Source organism: Lissotriton vulgaris, chromosome 1_2, assembly GCF_964263255.1.
Source record: "Lissotriton vulgaris chromosome 1_2, aLisVul1.2, whole genome shotgun sequence".
Lineage (NCBI taxonomy): Eukaryota > Metazoa > Chordata > Amphibia > Caudata > Salamandridae > Lissotriton > Lissotriton vulgaris.
In genome coordinates, this window is record NC_141686.1 from 10,751,586 (window position 1) to 10,770,039 (window position 18,454).

At 51.8% G+C, this 18,454-nt stretch overlaps 1 protein-coding gene across 2 annotated transcripts in view; it reads left to right on the forward strand.

Moving 5' to 3' along the window:
* ARHGAP8 (Rho GTPase activating protein 8) overlaps positions 1-18,454 on the forward strand; it is an 877,216-nt gene that overhangs the window by 461,651 nt on the left and 397,111 nt on the right. For both annotated transcript variants that reach the window (XM_086952738.1, XM_086952739.1), the window contains exon 6: positions 17,754-17,840. In XM_086952738.1, coding sequence (XP_086808864.1) covers positions 17,754-17,840 — 87 coding nt within the window. The remainder of the gene's footprint in view (positions 1-17,753; positions 17,841-18,454) is intronic.

Below are 18,454 nucleotides of genomic sequence, written 5' to 3' on the forward strand. Positions count from 1 at the left end.
AACCTCGGGGCTTACCCCTGGTAACAACTCACCCCGACCGGTGGGCCGTGCCTAGTAGAAGACTGGGCCCATCTCACGGATCAGGGCCCGGGTACACCACCTTCAAAGGGGCTCAATTGCTGCCTCTAAACCAGGCGCTCCGTTGCAGGGCCCGACAAAGTGAGCGCTCCTGGATTCACCTGTCAGCCTTGACTCCAGTGAGGCACAGTCACACATCCATGTGTTGGGTCCAACCCAACATCCTCCAGGCGGCCAGACACCCCCTGCCATGCACTATTCAATACAGGGCGTCCTTATTCTCGCCCAACAATGTCCGCCTTACTCCGGGGCTGCAACTTTCCCAATATGAAGGCAGAGGGAGGGGGATCCCCGCGCCCTACGAGGCAGGCATCCTGGTCAGTCGGCCCCTGGCAGTCCCCGCAAACAAGTATCAGCAGCAAGCCTCTCCGGGTCACTTGCTCTCAGGAATACCAGGCACAGCCACATCAAAGGGGGACATCCGATGAGCAGCAGTCACACACCAGTTCCTGGTCATTATACAATGGAGCTCTGTAAACTCCCCAAGCAGGCCGGATGCAAGGGCCAGACAGCTGCTGCCACTCCACCATCCAAGTAGCTACACGGGGTAGGGCCTTAGTGACTTACCGGCCCATATGGAGCTTCAGCCCCCGCAGCAGCTGGCGCTCGCCTCACAGGGCCGAGCCAGCGCCCGTGCAGCTCTTCATTCATCCACCAAGGCTAGCAGCACCGCGCATCAATTAAAGTCACAAGCCCCGGTCGGGCTCCTCGCACAAGGCAGCCGCACCACAGCGCACTCTTCCCACTGCAGAGGTGTTAATACTCCCGCCAGGGGGCCGCCGGTCTTCTGCTGTCTGTCGTCACCAAGATCAAAGCGGCAAGTGCCAGCCGGCTCTCGGGGCATGACCGTAGAGAAGGAAAGACTGCTCTACCTCCTGGCAACAACTCACCCCAACCGGTGGGCCGTGCCTAGTAGAAGACTGGGCCCATCTCACGGATCAGGGCCCGGGTACACCACCTTCAAAGGGGCTCGATTGCTGCCTCTAAACCAGGCGCTCCGTTGCAGGGCCCGACAAAGTGAGCGCTCCTGGATTCACCTGTCAGCCTTGACTCCAGTGAGGCACAGTCACACATCCATGTGTTGGGTCCAACCCAACATCCTCCAGGCGGCCAGACACCCCCTGCCATGCACTATTCAATACAGGGCGTCCTTATTCTCGCCCAACAATGTCCGCCTTACTCCGGGGCTGCAACTTTCCCAATATGAAGGCAGAGGGAGGGGGATCCCCGCGCCCTACGAGGCAGGCGTCCTGGTCAGTCGGCCCCTGGCAGTCCCCGCAAACAAGTATCAGCAGCAAGCCTCTCCGGGTCACTTGCTCTCAGGAATACCAGGCACAGCCACATCAAAGGGGGACATCCGATGAGCAGCAGTCACACACCAGTTCCTGGTCATTATACAATGGAGCTCTGTAAACTCCCCAAGCAGGCCGGATGCACGGGCCAGACAGCTGCTGCCACTCCACCATCCAAGTAGCTACACGGGGTAGGGCCTTAGTGACTTACCTGCCCATATGGAGCTTCAGCCCCCGCAGCAGCTGGCGCTCGCCTCACAGGGCCGAGCCAGCGCCCGTGCAGCTCTTCATTCATCCACCAAGGCTAGCAGCACCGCGCATCAATTAAAGTCACAAGCCCCGGTCGGGCTCCTCGCACAAGGCAGCCGCATCACAGCCCACTCTTCCCACTGCAGAGGTGTTAATACTCCCGCCAGGGGGCCACCGGTCTTCTGCTGTCTGTCGCCACCAAGATCAAAGCGGCAAGTGCCAGCCGGCTCTCGGGGCATGACCGTAGAGAAGGAAAGACTGCTCTACCTCCTGGCAACATCTCACCCCAACCGGTGGGCCGTGCCTAGTAGAAGACTGGGCCCATCTCACGGATCAGGGCCCGGGTACACCACCTTCAAAGGGGCTCGATTGCTGCCTCTAAACCAGGCGCTCCGTTGCAGGGCCCGACAAAGTGAGCGCTCCTGGATTCACCTGTCAGCCTTGACTCCAGTGAGGCACAGTCACACATCCATGTGTTGGGTCCAACCCAACATCCTCCAGGCGGCCAGACACCCCCTGCCATGCACTATTCAATACAGGGCGTCCTTATTCTCGCCCAACAATGTCCGCCTTACTCCGGGGCTGCAACTTTCCCAATATGAAGGCAGAGGGAGGGGGATCCCCGCGCCCTACGAGGCAGGCGTCCTGGTCAGTCGGTTCCTGGCAGTCCCCGCAAACAAGTATCAGCAGCAAGCCTCTCCGGGTCACTTGCTCTCAGGAATACCAGGCACAGCCACATCAAAGGGGACATCCGATGAGCAGCAGTCACACACCAGTTCCTGGTCATTATACAATGGAGCTCTGTAAACTCCCCAAGCAGGCCGGATGCACGGGCCAGACAGCTGCTGCCACTCCACCATCCAAGTAGCTACACTGGGTAGGGCCTTAGTGACTTATCGGCCCATATGGAGCTTCAGCCCCCGCAGCAGCTGGCGCTCGCCTCACAGGGTCGAGCCAGCGCCCGTGCAGCTCTTCATTCATCCACCAAGGCTAGCAGCACCACGCATCAATTAAAGTCACTAGCCCCGGTCGGGCTCCTCGCACAAGGCAGCCGCACCACAGCGCACTCTTCCCACTGAAGAGGTGTTAATACTCCCGCCAGGGGGCCGCCGGTCTTCTGCTGTCTGTCGCCATCAAGATCAAAGCGGCAAGTGCCAGCCGGCTCTCAGGGCATGACCGTAGAGAAGGAAAGACTGCTCTACCTCTGGATGAATTTCATTCAGGCTGCCATTGTGCCTGCTACGGCACATAACCCTCGCACTTCCCATTACGTGAAAAAGTATGCCCCCCGCCCGCCTACCATCCCAACAAAGTTAGCCAACAATACAAGCGTCTGTTGTGGTCGTTGTTGGCCGCAGTTTTATTAGGAATGTACACCTACTGGTTAAAGATTTGTCATTTGCGAACTGCAGTAGGTTGGTCATAAATCATACATGTCATGAGCCATCCTGGCCCGCTTCTTGGCCGATGCTCTTGTGGTACCTATCAGTTCATAAATGGCACCCCGAAACCAGTTCCTTTTGTTAGTTCATGGTAGTCCTCTTTGTCGGTTATTTCCGGGATCACCAATTGGTTTATCGCCCATGCCCTCTGCATGTCGTGGAGGGTAGCTTCTGTCTCTGGAGTTAGGCCCCCAGCTCGCTACCTTTTGTGCCCTGCCGTCCAGCGGGGTCTGGGCCGCAAGCGTCGTCTCCTTTTGCTAGTCCCCTCCTTGGCAGGACCACCACACCCTGCCGTGCGGCATCCAAAAGTGAGTGGCCCCCATCCTACACACCGCCCGTCGGTGTGTCTCCTTAGCCAACCCTTGCACCAATTTCCGCAAGCACCCTTGCCACTAACTAGCCCTGCGACACTGCTGTTCCTTAGGTGTGGGTGGGTGGGTCTGCAGAACTCCGTCGGTGCGCCGCTCGCCCTGCTCCACGAAGTTAGGAGCTACCTGGGCGAGCGCCGACTTATATTGGCTACTTCTGCCACCTTGGAGCTCAGGTGGTACCCCCTGATTGGGGGCTTCAAACATAGCGTTATCCGCCCATTTGTCGCCTTTTGGCACCATCGGGCACTCTCCCTTTTTGGCGGGAGGCATCCCCCTTTCGTTTGCTTCTGGGCGCTTTAAAGCACCCAGAACCAGTTTTTCACTGGGGGGCACAGCGCCGGCCCCTGAGACCTCCCCCCCACCCCCCTTCGGGAGGGTGAGGCGGCCTCTGCAACAGCAGACGTCAGGAGCTTAGAGCATCCTTGTCAGCGCGGTGGGTGTCACAAAAGCAAGCACCCGGCTTCCCAGTACCATGGGGTACAGTTTGAAGGTGCTCCCCGTTCTCTGGCGTCTCCCGATATGCTGATAAGTGTTGGGCCAGCATGGAGCTCCAAGCTCACGAGTCCGCCATGCTTGACTCCTTAGCTACCTAGGCCCACTTTTTTTGTCACTTATTTCAATTGCTTTGCGCTGTCGCATGAAGCACCTTACCATTGTTTGGAATTGTCATTTGATAATTATGATTAATCCAATCATTAGAATTGTGACAGCAGAATTGTTTGTACTTGGTTCCCCTGCTTATTCATTAAGTATTTCTTATATAATTGTCTTCGAAACATCTGTTGTATTAACGGATTGTATACACCAGCTCCATTGGAATACAGAGTCTGTTTCCCCTTTTCTTTATCGGAACTATTTTCAGAGCAGATGTGCTTCAAGTTCAAGTTCAAGTTCAAGAATTTGTATAGCGCACTACTCACCCAGAGGGTCTCAAGGCGCTTGGGGAAGGGTGTGCATTATTTATCGAATAGCCAGGTTTTAAGTTCCTTTCTGAAGGAAATGTGGTTTTGAGTAAGGCGGAGGCGAGTGGGTAGCGAATTCCAGGTCTTGGCCGCCAAGTAGGAGAAGGATCTTCCTCCCATGGTGGATCTGTGGATGCGCGGAACTGCGGCGAGAGCTTGATTGGAAGATCTTAGTTGGCGGGTGGGTGTGTAGAAGGACATTCGTGTGTTGAGGCATTCGGGTCCTACTTTGTAGAGGGCCTTGTGTGCGTGGGTGAGGAGACGGAACGTTATTCTCTTGTTGACGGGAAGCCAGTGGAGGTCTTTCAGGTGACCGGTAATGTGAGCTTGGCGAGGGATGTCCAATATGAGTCTGGCTGAAGCGTTTTGGATGCATTGGAGTTTTTTCTGTAATTTGGCTGTGATTCCGGCGTAGAGGGTGTTTCCATAGTCCAATCGGCCAGTGACCAGTGCGTGGGTGACAGTCTTTCTTGTTTCGGTGGGGATCCAGCGGAAGGTTTTTTTGAGCATACGAAGTACGTTGAAGCAGGAAGATGAGACGGCGTTGACTTGTCTGGTCATCGAGAGGGAGGAGTCTAGAATGAAGCCTAGGTTGCGTGCGTGGTCTGTGGGTATGGGCGCTGAGCCCAGGGCCGATGGCCACCATGAGTCGTCCCAGGCAGAGGGGGATGATCCTAGGATGAGGACTTCCGTTTTGTCTGAGTTAAGTTTTAGGCAGCTGTTTTTCATCCATTCGGCTACTTCTTTCATGCCTTCGTGAAGATTGGTTTTGGCGGTGTTTGGGTCTTGGGTGAGGGAAAGGATCAGCTGGGTGTCAGCGTAAGAGATGATGTTAAGGTTGTGTTGTATCGAGATGGATGCGAGGGGACTCATGTAAACGTTGAAGAGGGTGGGACTGAGTGATGATCCTTGTGGTACTCCGCAGATGACTTCGGTGGCCTCTGATTTGAAAGGGGTGAGTTGGACTCTCTGGTTTCTCTTGGTGAGGAACAAGATGATCCAATCCAAGGCTTTTCCTTGTATGCCGATGTTGCTGAGGCGTTGTATGAGGGTGCTATGACAGACTGTGTCGAAGGCAGCAGAAAGTTCGAGTAGGATGAGGGCAACTGTTTCTCCGTTGTCCAATAGCGTTCGGATGTCGTCTGTCGCTGCAATGAGGGCAGTTTCGGTGCTGTGTTTGGCTCGAAAGCCGGACTGTGAGGTGTCGAGGGAGTTGTTGGATTCAAGGAAGGCGGCGAGCTGGCTATTGACGGCTTTCTCAATGACTTTGGCAGGGAATGGGAGGAGGGAGATGGGGCGGTGGTTTTTAAGTTCTGAGGGGTCTGCTGTGGGTTTCTTCAGGAGGGCGCTGAGTTCGGCGTGTTTCCAGCTTTCTGGGAAGGTAGCGGAGTTGAAGCAGCAGTTGATGACATCACGAAGATGGGGTGCGATGATGGAGTCTGCTTTGTTGAAGATGTGGTGGGGACAGGGGTCGGTTGGCGAGCCTAAATGGATGGAGTTCATTAGGCGGATGGTGTCTTCAGTAGTGATTGGGTTCCAGGCGCTAAGGTTGTGAGAGGGCGGTTTAGGTTCGGAGGTGGGTGGAGAGGACTGTTCGTTGGGAGTGTTCTCAAAGCTGTTATGTATGTCGGCAATTTTGTTGTAGAAGAAAGAGGATAAAAAATCGCAGAGGTCTTGGGAGGGAGTAATGTCATTTGAGGCTGCGGTGGGATTGGTGAATTCTTTGACAATGTTGAATAGTTCCTTGCTGTTATGGGCGTTGTTGTCGAGCCGGTTCTTGAATGCTGATCTCTTAGTGGCTCGGATCAATTGGTGGTGTTTGCGGGTGGCTGTCTTGAAGGTGGTCAGGTTGTCCGTGGTTGGGCTTTTTCTCCATGTTTTCTCGAGAGTACGGCAAAGTTTCTTGGATTTCTTAAGGTCGTCGTTGAACCAGGGGGCCTTTTTGCTGCCCTGTTTGGTTTGGTGGTTTTTCATGGGTGCTAATTCGTTAACGCTGTGAGTGATCCATTGTTTGAGTTTGGTGGCGGCTTGGCTTGGGTCCGATGAGAGGGTGGGAGGATTTTGGTTGAGCGATGTGAGGAGTTGTTCGGTGGTGATTTTGTTCCAGTTTCTTCACAGAATAGGTTGTGGGGGGTTGTGGGTCGAGGTAGTTTTGTAGCTGAAGTGAACACAGCTGTGGTCCGTCCAATGGAGAGCTGTGGTGTGATCGAATGAGATGTGCTTGCTGGAGGTGAAGATTGGATCTAGCGTATGTCCGGCTACATGGGTGGGGGTGTCAACAAGTTGTTTGAGTCAGAGATTGGCTATGTTGTCCAGAAGGGCAGAGGTGTTGCTGTTATTTTTCTTTTCGAGGTGGAAGTTAAGGTCTCCCAGTAGAATGTAGTTCTCGGAGGTGAGGGCATGTGGGCTGATGAAGTCAGTGATGTCTTCGCTGAATTGTTTACGAGTTCCTGGTGGTCTGTAGATGAGGGTGCCTCTGAGTGTGGTCCTGGGGTCGGTGTGGATCTGGAAGTGAAGGTGTTCGGCGGTTGCAAGGTTATCGTCGAAGCTGGTTGTTATTCTGATGGTGTTCTTATGGACGATGGCGATGCCTCCTCCTGTTTGGCTGGTGCGATCTTTTCGGATGATCTTGTAGGTGTTTGGGATGGCTATGGCGATGTCGGGTGTTGATGAAGCGTTCATCCAGGTTTCTGTAAGGAAGGCGATGTCCGGTGAAGCAGTGTCGAGTAGATCCCAGAGTTCAGTGGCGTGTCTGTGGACCGAGCGGGTGTTCAGCAGGATGCACTTGAGGTGGTTGGAGTCGGAGTTGTGCTTGGATTTACTGGATTTGGTGTGGGACTTGATGCAGGCAAACTTGCAGGAGTGGCAGGCGAAGGGACCGTGGGTGTGTCCTGGGGCAGCCTCGTAGCATTGAGGTGTTCGTCCGGGGTTAAGGGCTAGGATGGCGGCGGTGTCATACATTGTGCGGGAGGAGTGCGGTTTGCGGGGGTCTGGCGCTGGGCGCGGTCCAGGCGCGGACGGGCGTAGACGGGCTTACCTTTGGCGCACCTTCGGCGCGCATGGGGCGCGACCGCTGCGCATGAACGCTGCACTCAAATGCATCTGTCATATGAGGATGGTGAAGGGGGGAGGGGCGAGGGCGGGTCAGCTGGGAGGCGGGAGCGGGGTGGAGATCCTGTGGGTGAGGCACAACAACAACAAGAAAATGGCAGCGAGCCAAAAGCGCTACAGCAGTGGGGCACAAACAGCGTGAGACGCGAAGTAAATGGCAGTGGCAGCAATCAATATCAGGCAGCAATCAATTATCACAGGCAGCGGAGCGATATTCAAATACAAATAAAGCGTACTTGGGCAATGAAAGCGCTACGATTTTAGATTGTTAAACAGATTAGCAAACTAGCAGGCTAACGCCACCGTGTACTTGCGATATTTGAGCACTCAGAATTAAAAGTGGGAGTGAAGCGAGGTATCACGCAGCAGTCCAGGTGGCAGGCAGAGCGGGGAGCAGCGTCAGGAGCGACCGGTTCTGTTAGGAGCAGGACGGTCACAGCGCTACAGCGGGGGGAGCGGGCCTAACTGTGATAGTGGGAGGGCGGGTCAGCTGGGAGGCGGGAGCGGGGTGGAGATCCTGTGGGTGAGGCACAACAACAACAAGAAAATGCTTCCATCAAGGTTACATAACTAGGCCGAGAAGGTGGTCGCAAAAAACCTGCCCCGCCACCACCAGTCATAGGGATTGTGAAAAATCTAAGTGTCCCACAAAAAACACGTTTAGCAAATGAGACACACATATATAGCAGGAGAGTGGAAAGGGGCGACCACTCGGTCCCCCCGAACGTATGGTGGAGTACCCCGATCCCCCCGGGAGGCCATCTTGGGCGGGAGGCGAGTCTCGGCTGGTATGCCCGAAGCGGCGTAGCCGGGGCGCGCCTTTTCCCGCCCTAGAGTGGGTTGTCCTAGACGCTGACGCCGCCGACCACGCCCCCGGGGGGCAGGCGGAGGCGGGTTTACGCCCGCCCGAAGACGGATAAAAGGAGCAGCAAGCCAAGGAGGCATCCTCTTGTTCCTGTGCTCTGAAGCTGCACCTCCCCGCTGCACGTGAGCTCGAGACGGAACGAGGAGCCAATTTTGAGCGTTGTAATTTTGTTCTTGTTTTACAGATATCTGCGTTGGAGAAATGCCGGGCAAGAAGGTCGGAAAGCGGGTCGGTACCGATCAGATGCTCCGCATGCTCATAAAGGAGGTTGCCGATTTGAAGAAACAGATGGCGGAAAAGAACGGGGAGGGAGGCCCGAAGCGAATCGTCGGACCAGCTTTGCCGGGAGTAGTCCCTAGCGGGAGAGGCAAGAGGTCCAAGAGGGGGGCACCTGGGGGGGAGACCCCGGTTCCCGATACACCGATAGAGGAGCCAATCCTGGTTCCGAAGGAGGGGCATCCGATCCCCGTGGTAGTCACCCCCGTGAACGGAGAAGATATGCCTCCAGAGTTGGCTGCACAACTGGCAGCGTGGTTGGGAAAGGATAGCGAGGGCGTGATGAGGCAATTGCAGGAATCTAGACAGGCTGCGAAGGCACCATCTTTTGTTCCCCCGCAGGCTCCGGTGGCTGAGATCGCGGCAGGCACAAGTTCAGCAGCAAGTACAGCACCTAGTTCAGGTAAGCGGCTACTGCCGATTGCGGGGGAGGGGTCTGTACCCTCGCGAAGGGAGAAAGTGGCCCAGCATGTTCCACTTGAAATTAAGGAAAAGATTTGGGCTAATAAGTATGTGAACATGTTTTCTTTGCTTACTGACCATTACGAGATCGAGCATGTGAAGGCCCAAAAAGAGCTTATGCATCCGAGTGTTTGGCGCGCAAAAATGGCCGCCTTTAAAGTCGATGAGAACATAGGTACTTGGGGCAGAGCATTTGGCATTTTCACCTCCATTATGGGTGAGCGAAGGCCTGAGTTGTTGACGGAATTGCCTATTTATCAGACACGTATTATGGAGTATTCTCTAGCCTATGAGGGCAATCAGTGGTTTTGTTATGACAATATTTTTAGGAAGGCTAAGGAGCACGACCCAGCTCTAACTTGGGATTGTTATGACTCCATTTCGTGGCAAAAAATGGAGAGCTCGGGCATGTTAAAGGTACCATTGTCGGGGGGTAGCGGGGGTGAGTCTTCCCGCCAAACCTCTGGGACACCCTTTCGGACGGGTGCAGGTAACGAGCACCACTCGAAGTCGAGTGGCAACGCAGGGAAAAAGGGGATTTGTTGGAATTTTAACAGGGGAAAATGTACAAGGCCTCAGGGGTCATGCAAATTTAGACACGAGTGTGGGGGTTGTGGACAGTCCTCTCATCCCGAGACCATGTGCAGAGCCAAAACGGGTGATAACGGAGGTAGGGTAAGCGCCAAACAGGTCTGAAATAGTCCGAGGGGCGCCTTTACCTACCCCGGTTGATACCATGGCAATGATTCCTTGGCTCAATGAATACCCGGATCATGTCTCCGCAGGGGTGTTGCGAGACGGGTTTTCGTATGGTTTCCGCATTCCAGTGGGGGACTTTCAGGGTAAAACAAGTTGTAAGAACCAACTGTCGGTCCTGCAGCATACGGCGGTGGTACAGGTAAAGATTGGGAAAGAGGTGACTCGAGGGCGGGTTGCCGGTCCATTCGATCTACCGCCGGTTGCTAACTTTGTTTGTTCCCCCTTAGGGGTGGTCCCCAAGAAGGACCCGGGCGAGTTTAGGCTAATACATAATTTGTCAGCTCCACGAGGTCTTTCCGTGAATGATGCGATAGACCCGGAAGTGTGTTCGGTGCGGTACGCATCCTTCGATGAGGCCGTCGCCATGTTGAATCGCCTGGGGCCCGGAGCGCTGATGGCCAAATCGGACATCGAGTCAGCGTTCCGGTTGCTCCCGGTACACCCAGACGATCAGCGTCTCCTTGGTTTCACGTTTCAGGGTCGCTATTACATGGATAAATGTATGCCAATGGGTTGCTCCATATCTTGTGCTTATTTTGAGAAGTTCAGTTGTTTTCTGCAATGGGTATTCACAAGAAAGACGGGTTTTCAGCATGTGATGCATTATCTCGATGACTTTCTGTTCCTGGGGGCAGCCGGGGATCCAGAATGTGGGCAGGCTTTATCAGAGTTTTGTGTCTTAATGAATCACTTCGGCGTGCCATTGGCACCAGGTAAGACTGTGGGTCCCTCGACTTCACTCGAGTTTCTGGGGATCGAGCTCGACTCGGAGGAAGGTTGTTTTCGGTTGCCCAAAGAGAAGGTGTTGAAATTCAGGGCATCCCTTGAAACATGTATTCGAGAGACTAAGGTGAACCTGCATCAATTGCAACAAACGGTGGGCCAGTTGAATTTTGCCCTTAGAGTAATCCCAATGGCCCGCCCCTTTTCCCGCTCGATTGCACAAGCCATGGTCGGCCTTAAAGAGGGACATCACCGCACGAGGCTCTCGGCAGAGATTCGCCAGGACATGCGCATTTGGTTGGCATTCCTGGCGGATTTCAATGGTCGAATTGTCTGGAACAAGTCGGCGGTGTCCTCCGAGGAGCTGGGGCTGTGGACAGATTCGGCGGGGAGTATAGGTTTTGGCGCCATATTCGGTAATCAATGGTCGGCTCAAAAATGGCCGTCATGGTGGCACGAGAGCGGGCTGACGAGTAACATTGCTTTTCTCGAACTTTTCCCTATTTTGGTGGCCCTGAAAACATGGCCTGAGGGGTTCCGAGATCACTCTGTCGTGTTCTGGTTTGATAACATGACTGTGGTAGAGTGTATCAATAGTCAGGCAGCACGTTGCAAATGGATTCTGAGACTGCTTAAAGAAATTGTATTGTTGTGTATGCAGTTGAATGTGATCTTTAGGGCGCGACATGTCCCAGGGGTGCTGAACCACGCGGCTGATGCGCTTTCTCGTTTCCGTATGCAGGCCTTCTGGGGTTTTCTGCCCACAGCGGACCCGGTGGCGGCACCCTTTCCCGAAGCTCTCTGGTCTCTCGGTGCCCCGAACTACAAAACCTCGTGGGAGAGAGTTTAGCACCCAGGACAAGGAAGGCATATGAAGGGGCGTTCCGTTCCTATTGGTCCTTTTTGGGTTCTGCTAGGGGGGAGCTTTGGGGCCAGGAAGAGCTTGTTGTAAAATTCTTGCTGTCTTTACATAGGGCAGGCAAATCAGTAGCTACGGCCCAGAGGCATCGGGCCGCCATTTCCTTTATGGCAAGGGCTCATGGGATCCAGGACCCAACAGCGTCCTTTGTGGTACAGAAAGCGCTACGGGGGTTGCAACGCCTTGAGGGTCGCAGAGTAGATGAGAGGCACCCGATAGGTCTGGATAGGTTGGTCCTGTTATTATCCGTACTCCCTGCGACATGTTCATCCCAGTATGAAACAGTGTTATTCCGGGCCGCCTTTGCGTTAGCATTCCATGGGGCAATGCGGGTAAGCGAACTGGTGGCGAGGAACAAACGGGATACGGTGGGGGGACTGTGCCGGGAGCACATTCAGGTAAAGGGGGAGACAATGACTGTCTCCTTTGTCAGGTCCAAGGCTGATCAGGGTGCGATAGGGGATTGTGTAGTAATACATCGGATTCCCGGATCTCCCATGTGCCCTGTTGTGTGCTTAGAGGAATATTTAGCGCAGAGGGCGTCATCATGGGGGGGGACCTTGTTGAGGCACGCTGATGCCACCCCACTGACGAGATTCCAGTTCCAGCGGGTGCTTGCAATGGCGCTTTCGGCCGCAGGTTTGAACCCCGGCGAGTTTGGGACCCATTCCTTCCGGATAGGGGCTGCTACTGAGGCTACAGCCAGGGGTCTGAGTATAGAGAAAGTGAAACGTTTGGGGCTTGGTCCTCGAATTGTTACAAAAGGTATGTGCGGTTGCACATGTTGTGAAGCTGCTATCATGTACTCACGCTTCTTGTTTTTGTTTGGTTTACAGTTTCGCAAGCTCACGAGGCGGGGCGGACTGTGCAGTCGACCCGACACCTGGGAACCAGCGGTCAAACATCACCGGCTGCGGAAAAAGTGGTGTGGGTCGTGGGCCACTCATACGTGAGGCGTGCCGCGGACGTATTCAAAGCAGGTGACATGATTCACGTGGCTGGGGAATACGGGTACAGGGTGACCTTCTACGGAAGGGGCGGGCTCTGTATTGACCAGTTTCAAAATTTTATGGAGGGTTTGTTAAGGCGGACAAGGTCACCGCCGTCTATAATCATAGTCCATCTTGGGGGTAATGATTTGGTAACCACTGGTAGACGACTGCTTCTCGAGGCAATGCTTTCCACTGTAAGTTGTTTGGCGAGAAGAGTTCCAGGGTGCACAATTGCATGGTCCCATATGATTCCACGAAAAGTGTGGCGGGGGGCGATTTTGGTTTCTGCTCTGAATCACTCAGTAAAGAAAATAAATAACAAGTTGGGTAGATTGTTTCGTTCAAGTACACTGCAGTCTATTCTGCATGGTTGTATCAAGGGGGACAGTATGTATTTGGGAGATGGGGTCCATTTGTCCCGGGTGGGGAATGAGTTACTCATAGGAGACCTCATAGCTTGGCTAAGAAGTTTAAAACATGACCTTTAGGCAGGAGTTGTGTGGGGGGTCCGGATAGCCGGTCAACTATCCGGCCTGTGGCGGTAAGGTCATGATCGGTGAGCAGTAATTGGAAGATCCCTATGGGGGGGGCATCACCCATTACGGATGGGAGCGCCCGGGGGAGGTGGCCATTGGCCCCTCAACTGGGAGGCGGTTCCTTCTAAGGATGGGCCGCCGAAAGAAAAGGAAAGGCGGTCAAGGCCCCTTCCTTGATAGGAGGGGCTACGGGCCCCTCCTGGGGAATTTCCCGGGGCCAGGACACCTGCGACGGCAGATGTGGTAAGTTGTGTGGAGTGGGGAGGGGGTTTACGCTACCTTCTAGACACCTCACACGAGTCCTCGGACGACCTTTAAATGGCGTCGAGTTCATTGGGGCCTCCGTCAAGTCAAGGGAAATTGGTAGATGCATTTGAGGTACAGCCTCTGTGCGGTCGCCCCTCCCGAGTGGGGGGGGTAATTCTGGTTTAGGGATCTGACACCGGTTACGACCTTGCCGTTGGCCCTTAACGTTAGGATGTACAATTTCAAGTTAAATGTTTTGCAGGATGTTAGTTCGGCTAGGAGAACCTTTGTATTAGAGATATGTTAAGGTTAGCCAAACATCGTAATGTGGAAATGAAATTGTACATAATATGAAACTGTTATTTTAATGTTTTGAATTTTGTTTCATATTTTAATAAATACGGCCGGGAGGGTCACTCCCTCCCGCCTTTCAAAAGTTCAGAACCGTTTCCGTTTTCCCATCCTTGGGGATTGCGTCGAGAGGGGGTGGCGGGTATCTCAGCCATATGGAAAGGGGCGACCACTCGGTCCCCCCGAACGTATGGTGGAGTACCCTGATCCCCCCGGGAGGCCATCTTGGGCGGGAGGCGAGTCTCGGCTGGTATGCCCGAAGCGGCGTAGCCGGGGCGCGACTTTTCCCGCCCTAGAGTGGGTTGTCCTAGACGCTGACGCCGCCGACCACGCCCCCGGGGGGCAGGCGGAGGCGGGTTTACGCCCGCCCGAAGACGGATAAAAGGAGCAGCAAGCCAAGGAGGCATCCTCTTGTTCCTGTGCTCTGAAGCTGCACCTCCCCGCTGCACGTGAGCTCGAGACGGAACGAGGAGCCAATTTTGACCCACCCACCAGCCCCTGAAGACAGCAAGTGTTTTTTTAATAAAGTTGTGATGTGGTAACTCTATTTCTTACAGGTTGCGATGATGGACGTGTTATTTGTGTATGCAATAAAGAGAATGATCATCTAGAGTATGTTTTTTCGAATAAAGTTTTGCACTAGTGTTGATCAGTAATCATACGTGAAGTAGTTATGGTTGTCTTTAATTTAGTGAGTTAGTTAAATTGTCGTATTTATTTTGGTCGGGCGGTAAGGTCATGATCGGTGAGCAGTAATTGGAAGATCCCTATGGGGGGGGCGTCACCCATTACGGATGGGAGCGCCCGGGGGAGGTGGCCATTGGCCCCTCAACGGGGAGGCGGTTCCTTCTAAGGATGGGCCGCCGAAAGAAAAGGAAAGGCGGTCAAGGCCCCTTCCTTGATAGGAGGGGCTACGGGCCCCTCCTGGGGAATTTCCCGGGGCCAGGACACCTGCGACGGCAGATGTGGTAAGTTGTGTGGAGTGGGGAGGGGGTTTACGCTACCTTCTAGACACCTCACACGAGTCCTCGGACGACCTTTAAATGGCGTCGAGTTCATTGGGGCCCCCGTCAAGTCAAGGGAAATTGGTAGATGCATTTGAGGTACAGCCTCTGTGCGGTCGCCCCTCCCGAGTGGGGGGGGTAATTCTGGTTTAGGGATCTGACACCGGTTACGACCTTGCCGTTGGCCCTTAACGTTAGGATGTACAATTTCAAGTTAAATGTTTTGCAGGATGTTAGTTCGGCTAGGAGAACCTTTGTATTAGAGATATGTTAAGGTTAGCCAAACATCGTAATGTGGAAATGAAATTGTACATAATATGAAACTGTTATTTTAATGTTTTGAATTTTGTTTCATATTTTAATAAATACGGCCGGGAGGGTCACTCCCTCCCGCCTTCCAAAAGTTCAGAACCGTTTCCGTTTTCCCATCCTTGGGGATTGCGTCGAGAGGGGGTGGCGGGTATCTCAGCCATATGATAAGGATGTACCCAGTGGTGCAATTTGGAGCACACTGGTGCAAATATATTACTAAAGCATGGTTTGGAAGTATACTGTTATTTAGAAAAAAGCAGATTTTACATTGAAGTGGTGATAAAATTCGCACTGACATGCAATTTTACTGATAGATATTGGGTTTCAGCAAATATTTATCACTGACTTATGACCAGATAAATACCTTGATTTGTTTTGATCCTATTAAAAACTTTGCTCCCATCATACTTCAGAATTACAGATAAAGTTACCGGTCCCAGGATGCTTGTTTCCGGTCCAGGTAAGACATGGCTTGGCAGTTCGGGCTGGACTGTTCCCATGAGGCCCAGGGTCAGACTGATTTGCATGTGATTTGCAATTCATGTCTGAATTGGGGTGGTGGAGTGAGCTAAAGAATGATGAAGGATTAAGCCCAGATCTGTTGACTGGGGGTAAGTGTTTGATTTGCTCAAACGCTCCGTCCATCATCTCCTTTGGTATCGCTTTGTTTGCCCTAAGTTGGCAGGGTATGCCCAGACGTGGGTCCCTTGCTCACTCTGCCACTGGATTCAAGATAGACTTGCTGATGAGGGTTAAGAAGCTGAAACTGGTCCCAGGATGCTTGTTTCCGGTCCAGGGAAGACATGGCTTGGCAGTTCAGGCTGGACTGTTCCCAGGAGGCAGAGGGTCAGACTGGTTTGCATATGGCCATGTCTGAACTGGGGTGGTGGAGTGAGCTAAAGAATAATGATTGATTAAGCCCAGATCTGTTGACTGGGAGTGAGTGTTTGATTTGCTCAAACTCTCCGTCCATCATACCCTTTGGTATCGCTGAGTGGTGCAATTTGGAGCACACTGGTGCAAATATACTACTAAAGCATGGTTTGAAAGTATACTGTTATTTAGAAAAAAAGAAGATTTTACATTGAAGTGGTAATAAAATTCGCACTGACGTGCAATTTTACTGATAGTGCACAAAATATAATGTGTGAGTATTGGGTTTCAGAAAATATTTATCACTGACCTATGACCAAGATAAATACCTTAATTTGTTTTGATTCTATTAAAATCTCGGTCCCCATCATACTTCAGAGTTACAGATAAAGTCACTTTGTGCTTTCCTCACTGCGTGTATAATTTGAAATATGTGTTCAGTTAATTTACTGTTATTTAAATGATATTGTGTGTTCGAAATAGACCTCTCACAAACTCTACTTTGGTGGTGTAGCAATATTGTCAGATTTTTCTCTTCACAAAATCCTCTCACTTTGCAGTCAGATAAAGTAAAGCAAACACCAGTCTACGTGTTGAAAGAATAAGCAGCAATTTGTCAGAAGACATAGCCTGACATTTGTCCTCTGTCTTTGAACAATCAGCAAATGTGACAAGATAAGAACCAAATTTAAAGGCATCTTTATTGATCATCCACATTCTGAGCTTGAGCGTGGTTATTTTGGCAGGGTTACTTCATCCCTGAAACATCCCTACTTTCAGCCCCTGCGCATATTTGTAGTAACTTATCTACACAATTTACATGTTTGCCATACACAACACATCTATGTATATTTACTAACTTTCACGGCAAAACATGAATGTTTGTGGTACTACCTGAAGTTGCATTTAAAAAAAGAGCACAGTCCCAGTCTGAAAGAGACAACACGCCCATTCGAAAAGTTATAATGGTGGAAATGGAAAAAGGCCCTAGATGTATGTCCACCCTTCTATCTGCCCCTTCTTCACTCCTCTCTGTACTTAACGCCTGGGTCTGTCTGCTGCTGGGACCGCTGAAGCAGGTGTCAGACGGCTGTCACATTGAAAGAGTCGTTCATAAAAATGTACACCAACCGCTTCTTAGATGCGGGCCTCCGGCGGGCGTAAGAGGGGGGGCGGATGGGGGCTAGTGCAGTGCACCTGGTCGGGCGGGGCACCCTAATCCTTGCTTGCACACTTGCTATTTTATTTGCTATAGGAAGGCACATTTAATTTGGTGCCCGGGTCTATTTTCTGTCCCATCCGACCCTGTGTGCGTCATAAAGTGAGTGACTTACGTAGTCGCATCAGTGATTGAATGCATCCAATGCCAGGCAGTGTATTCTCTGTGCCCATTTTTCTAGGCACAAATAGCTTGGGCCCTTGTTAGCCTTCAAAGCCATAATCAATTGAGCAAAATAATCTACTTTAGAAGATGCCAAGTCCTTTTTTCATACTTTTTCATTTTGTTGCTTGCAGCATCTGACAGCGTTCTAAACAAATCGTGTGATCCCCAAAATATAAAAATGTTTCTGTCCTTGATGTTGCTCGCACAGCTAGCTTCAAAGGGAAAGCTTCGGGATAATGGAAGGAGATATTATGTGCACTCAGGAAGGCAGCGCTTTGCCGCCATTACACGCGACTAAACAGCCCAGACGTTGACCACAAGGGTAATGGCGGCGCTGTCATTTGATCTCACGCGCCTTGATTCCGAAGTGGCCACATCACCCTTCACTGTTCTGTTCTCCGTCCATCTCTTCAGTATGTATCTTTCTTCCAGCTGAAAATAGTATATATAATTGGCTTTTGAATAAGCCTGTCTGTCATACATTCAGTGGCAGCTTCCATTTTTCGTGCATGAAAAAGTTACAAAGGTTGTGCTTTTTTTCTCTAGGTACAAGAAAAATCTGAAGGCCCTGTACGTTGTCCATCCGACCAACTTCATTAAAGTGCTATGGAATATCTTCAAGCCTCTCATAAGGTGGGTACCATCAAATTGCCATTGTGTTGAAAGCAGATGACGTCTGTACTGAACAGCCAATCAAAAGGCCAGTAAATTCTTTAACGTGTTAACTCTGAACAGGGTCGTTAAAAATATTTATAGAGAAAATACGTCTGTGAAGAATGTCAATAAATACGTTCAGCAACCTATCAGTGTGTTACTTCTGAATACCCTATATTTTGCCAGTTACTGCTGAACAGTAAATTATGTTTTCAGTGGACTACGAACCGTGATGGTTTAATGGTGTTAAGTTCTGTAGTTCAATTGCTGTGCAGCCATCGTCTACGTTACTATATAGGGTTTTAGACTTTGATTAATATATTTCAACCTATGGAATCCCACATGTAGGCAATGCGATCACTGGCACGGGAAACTAAACACACGTCTGAGATCCCTCTTCATTACAGAGTGGGAGGCAGTAAATGCATGAAGACAGATAGATAACTATGTGAAACAGATTCAACAACATAAAAACAGGTTGAAAAAGGCATCTTGATGACTTTGAAGTCCACTTGTACCAACTGAAGAGCGTGGGGAAGTCTCCAACTTGTCGCCAAAATTAATGTAGTGATGACACGCTGGTGAGTTGTAAT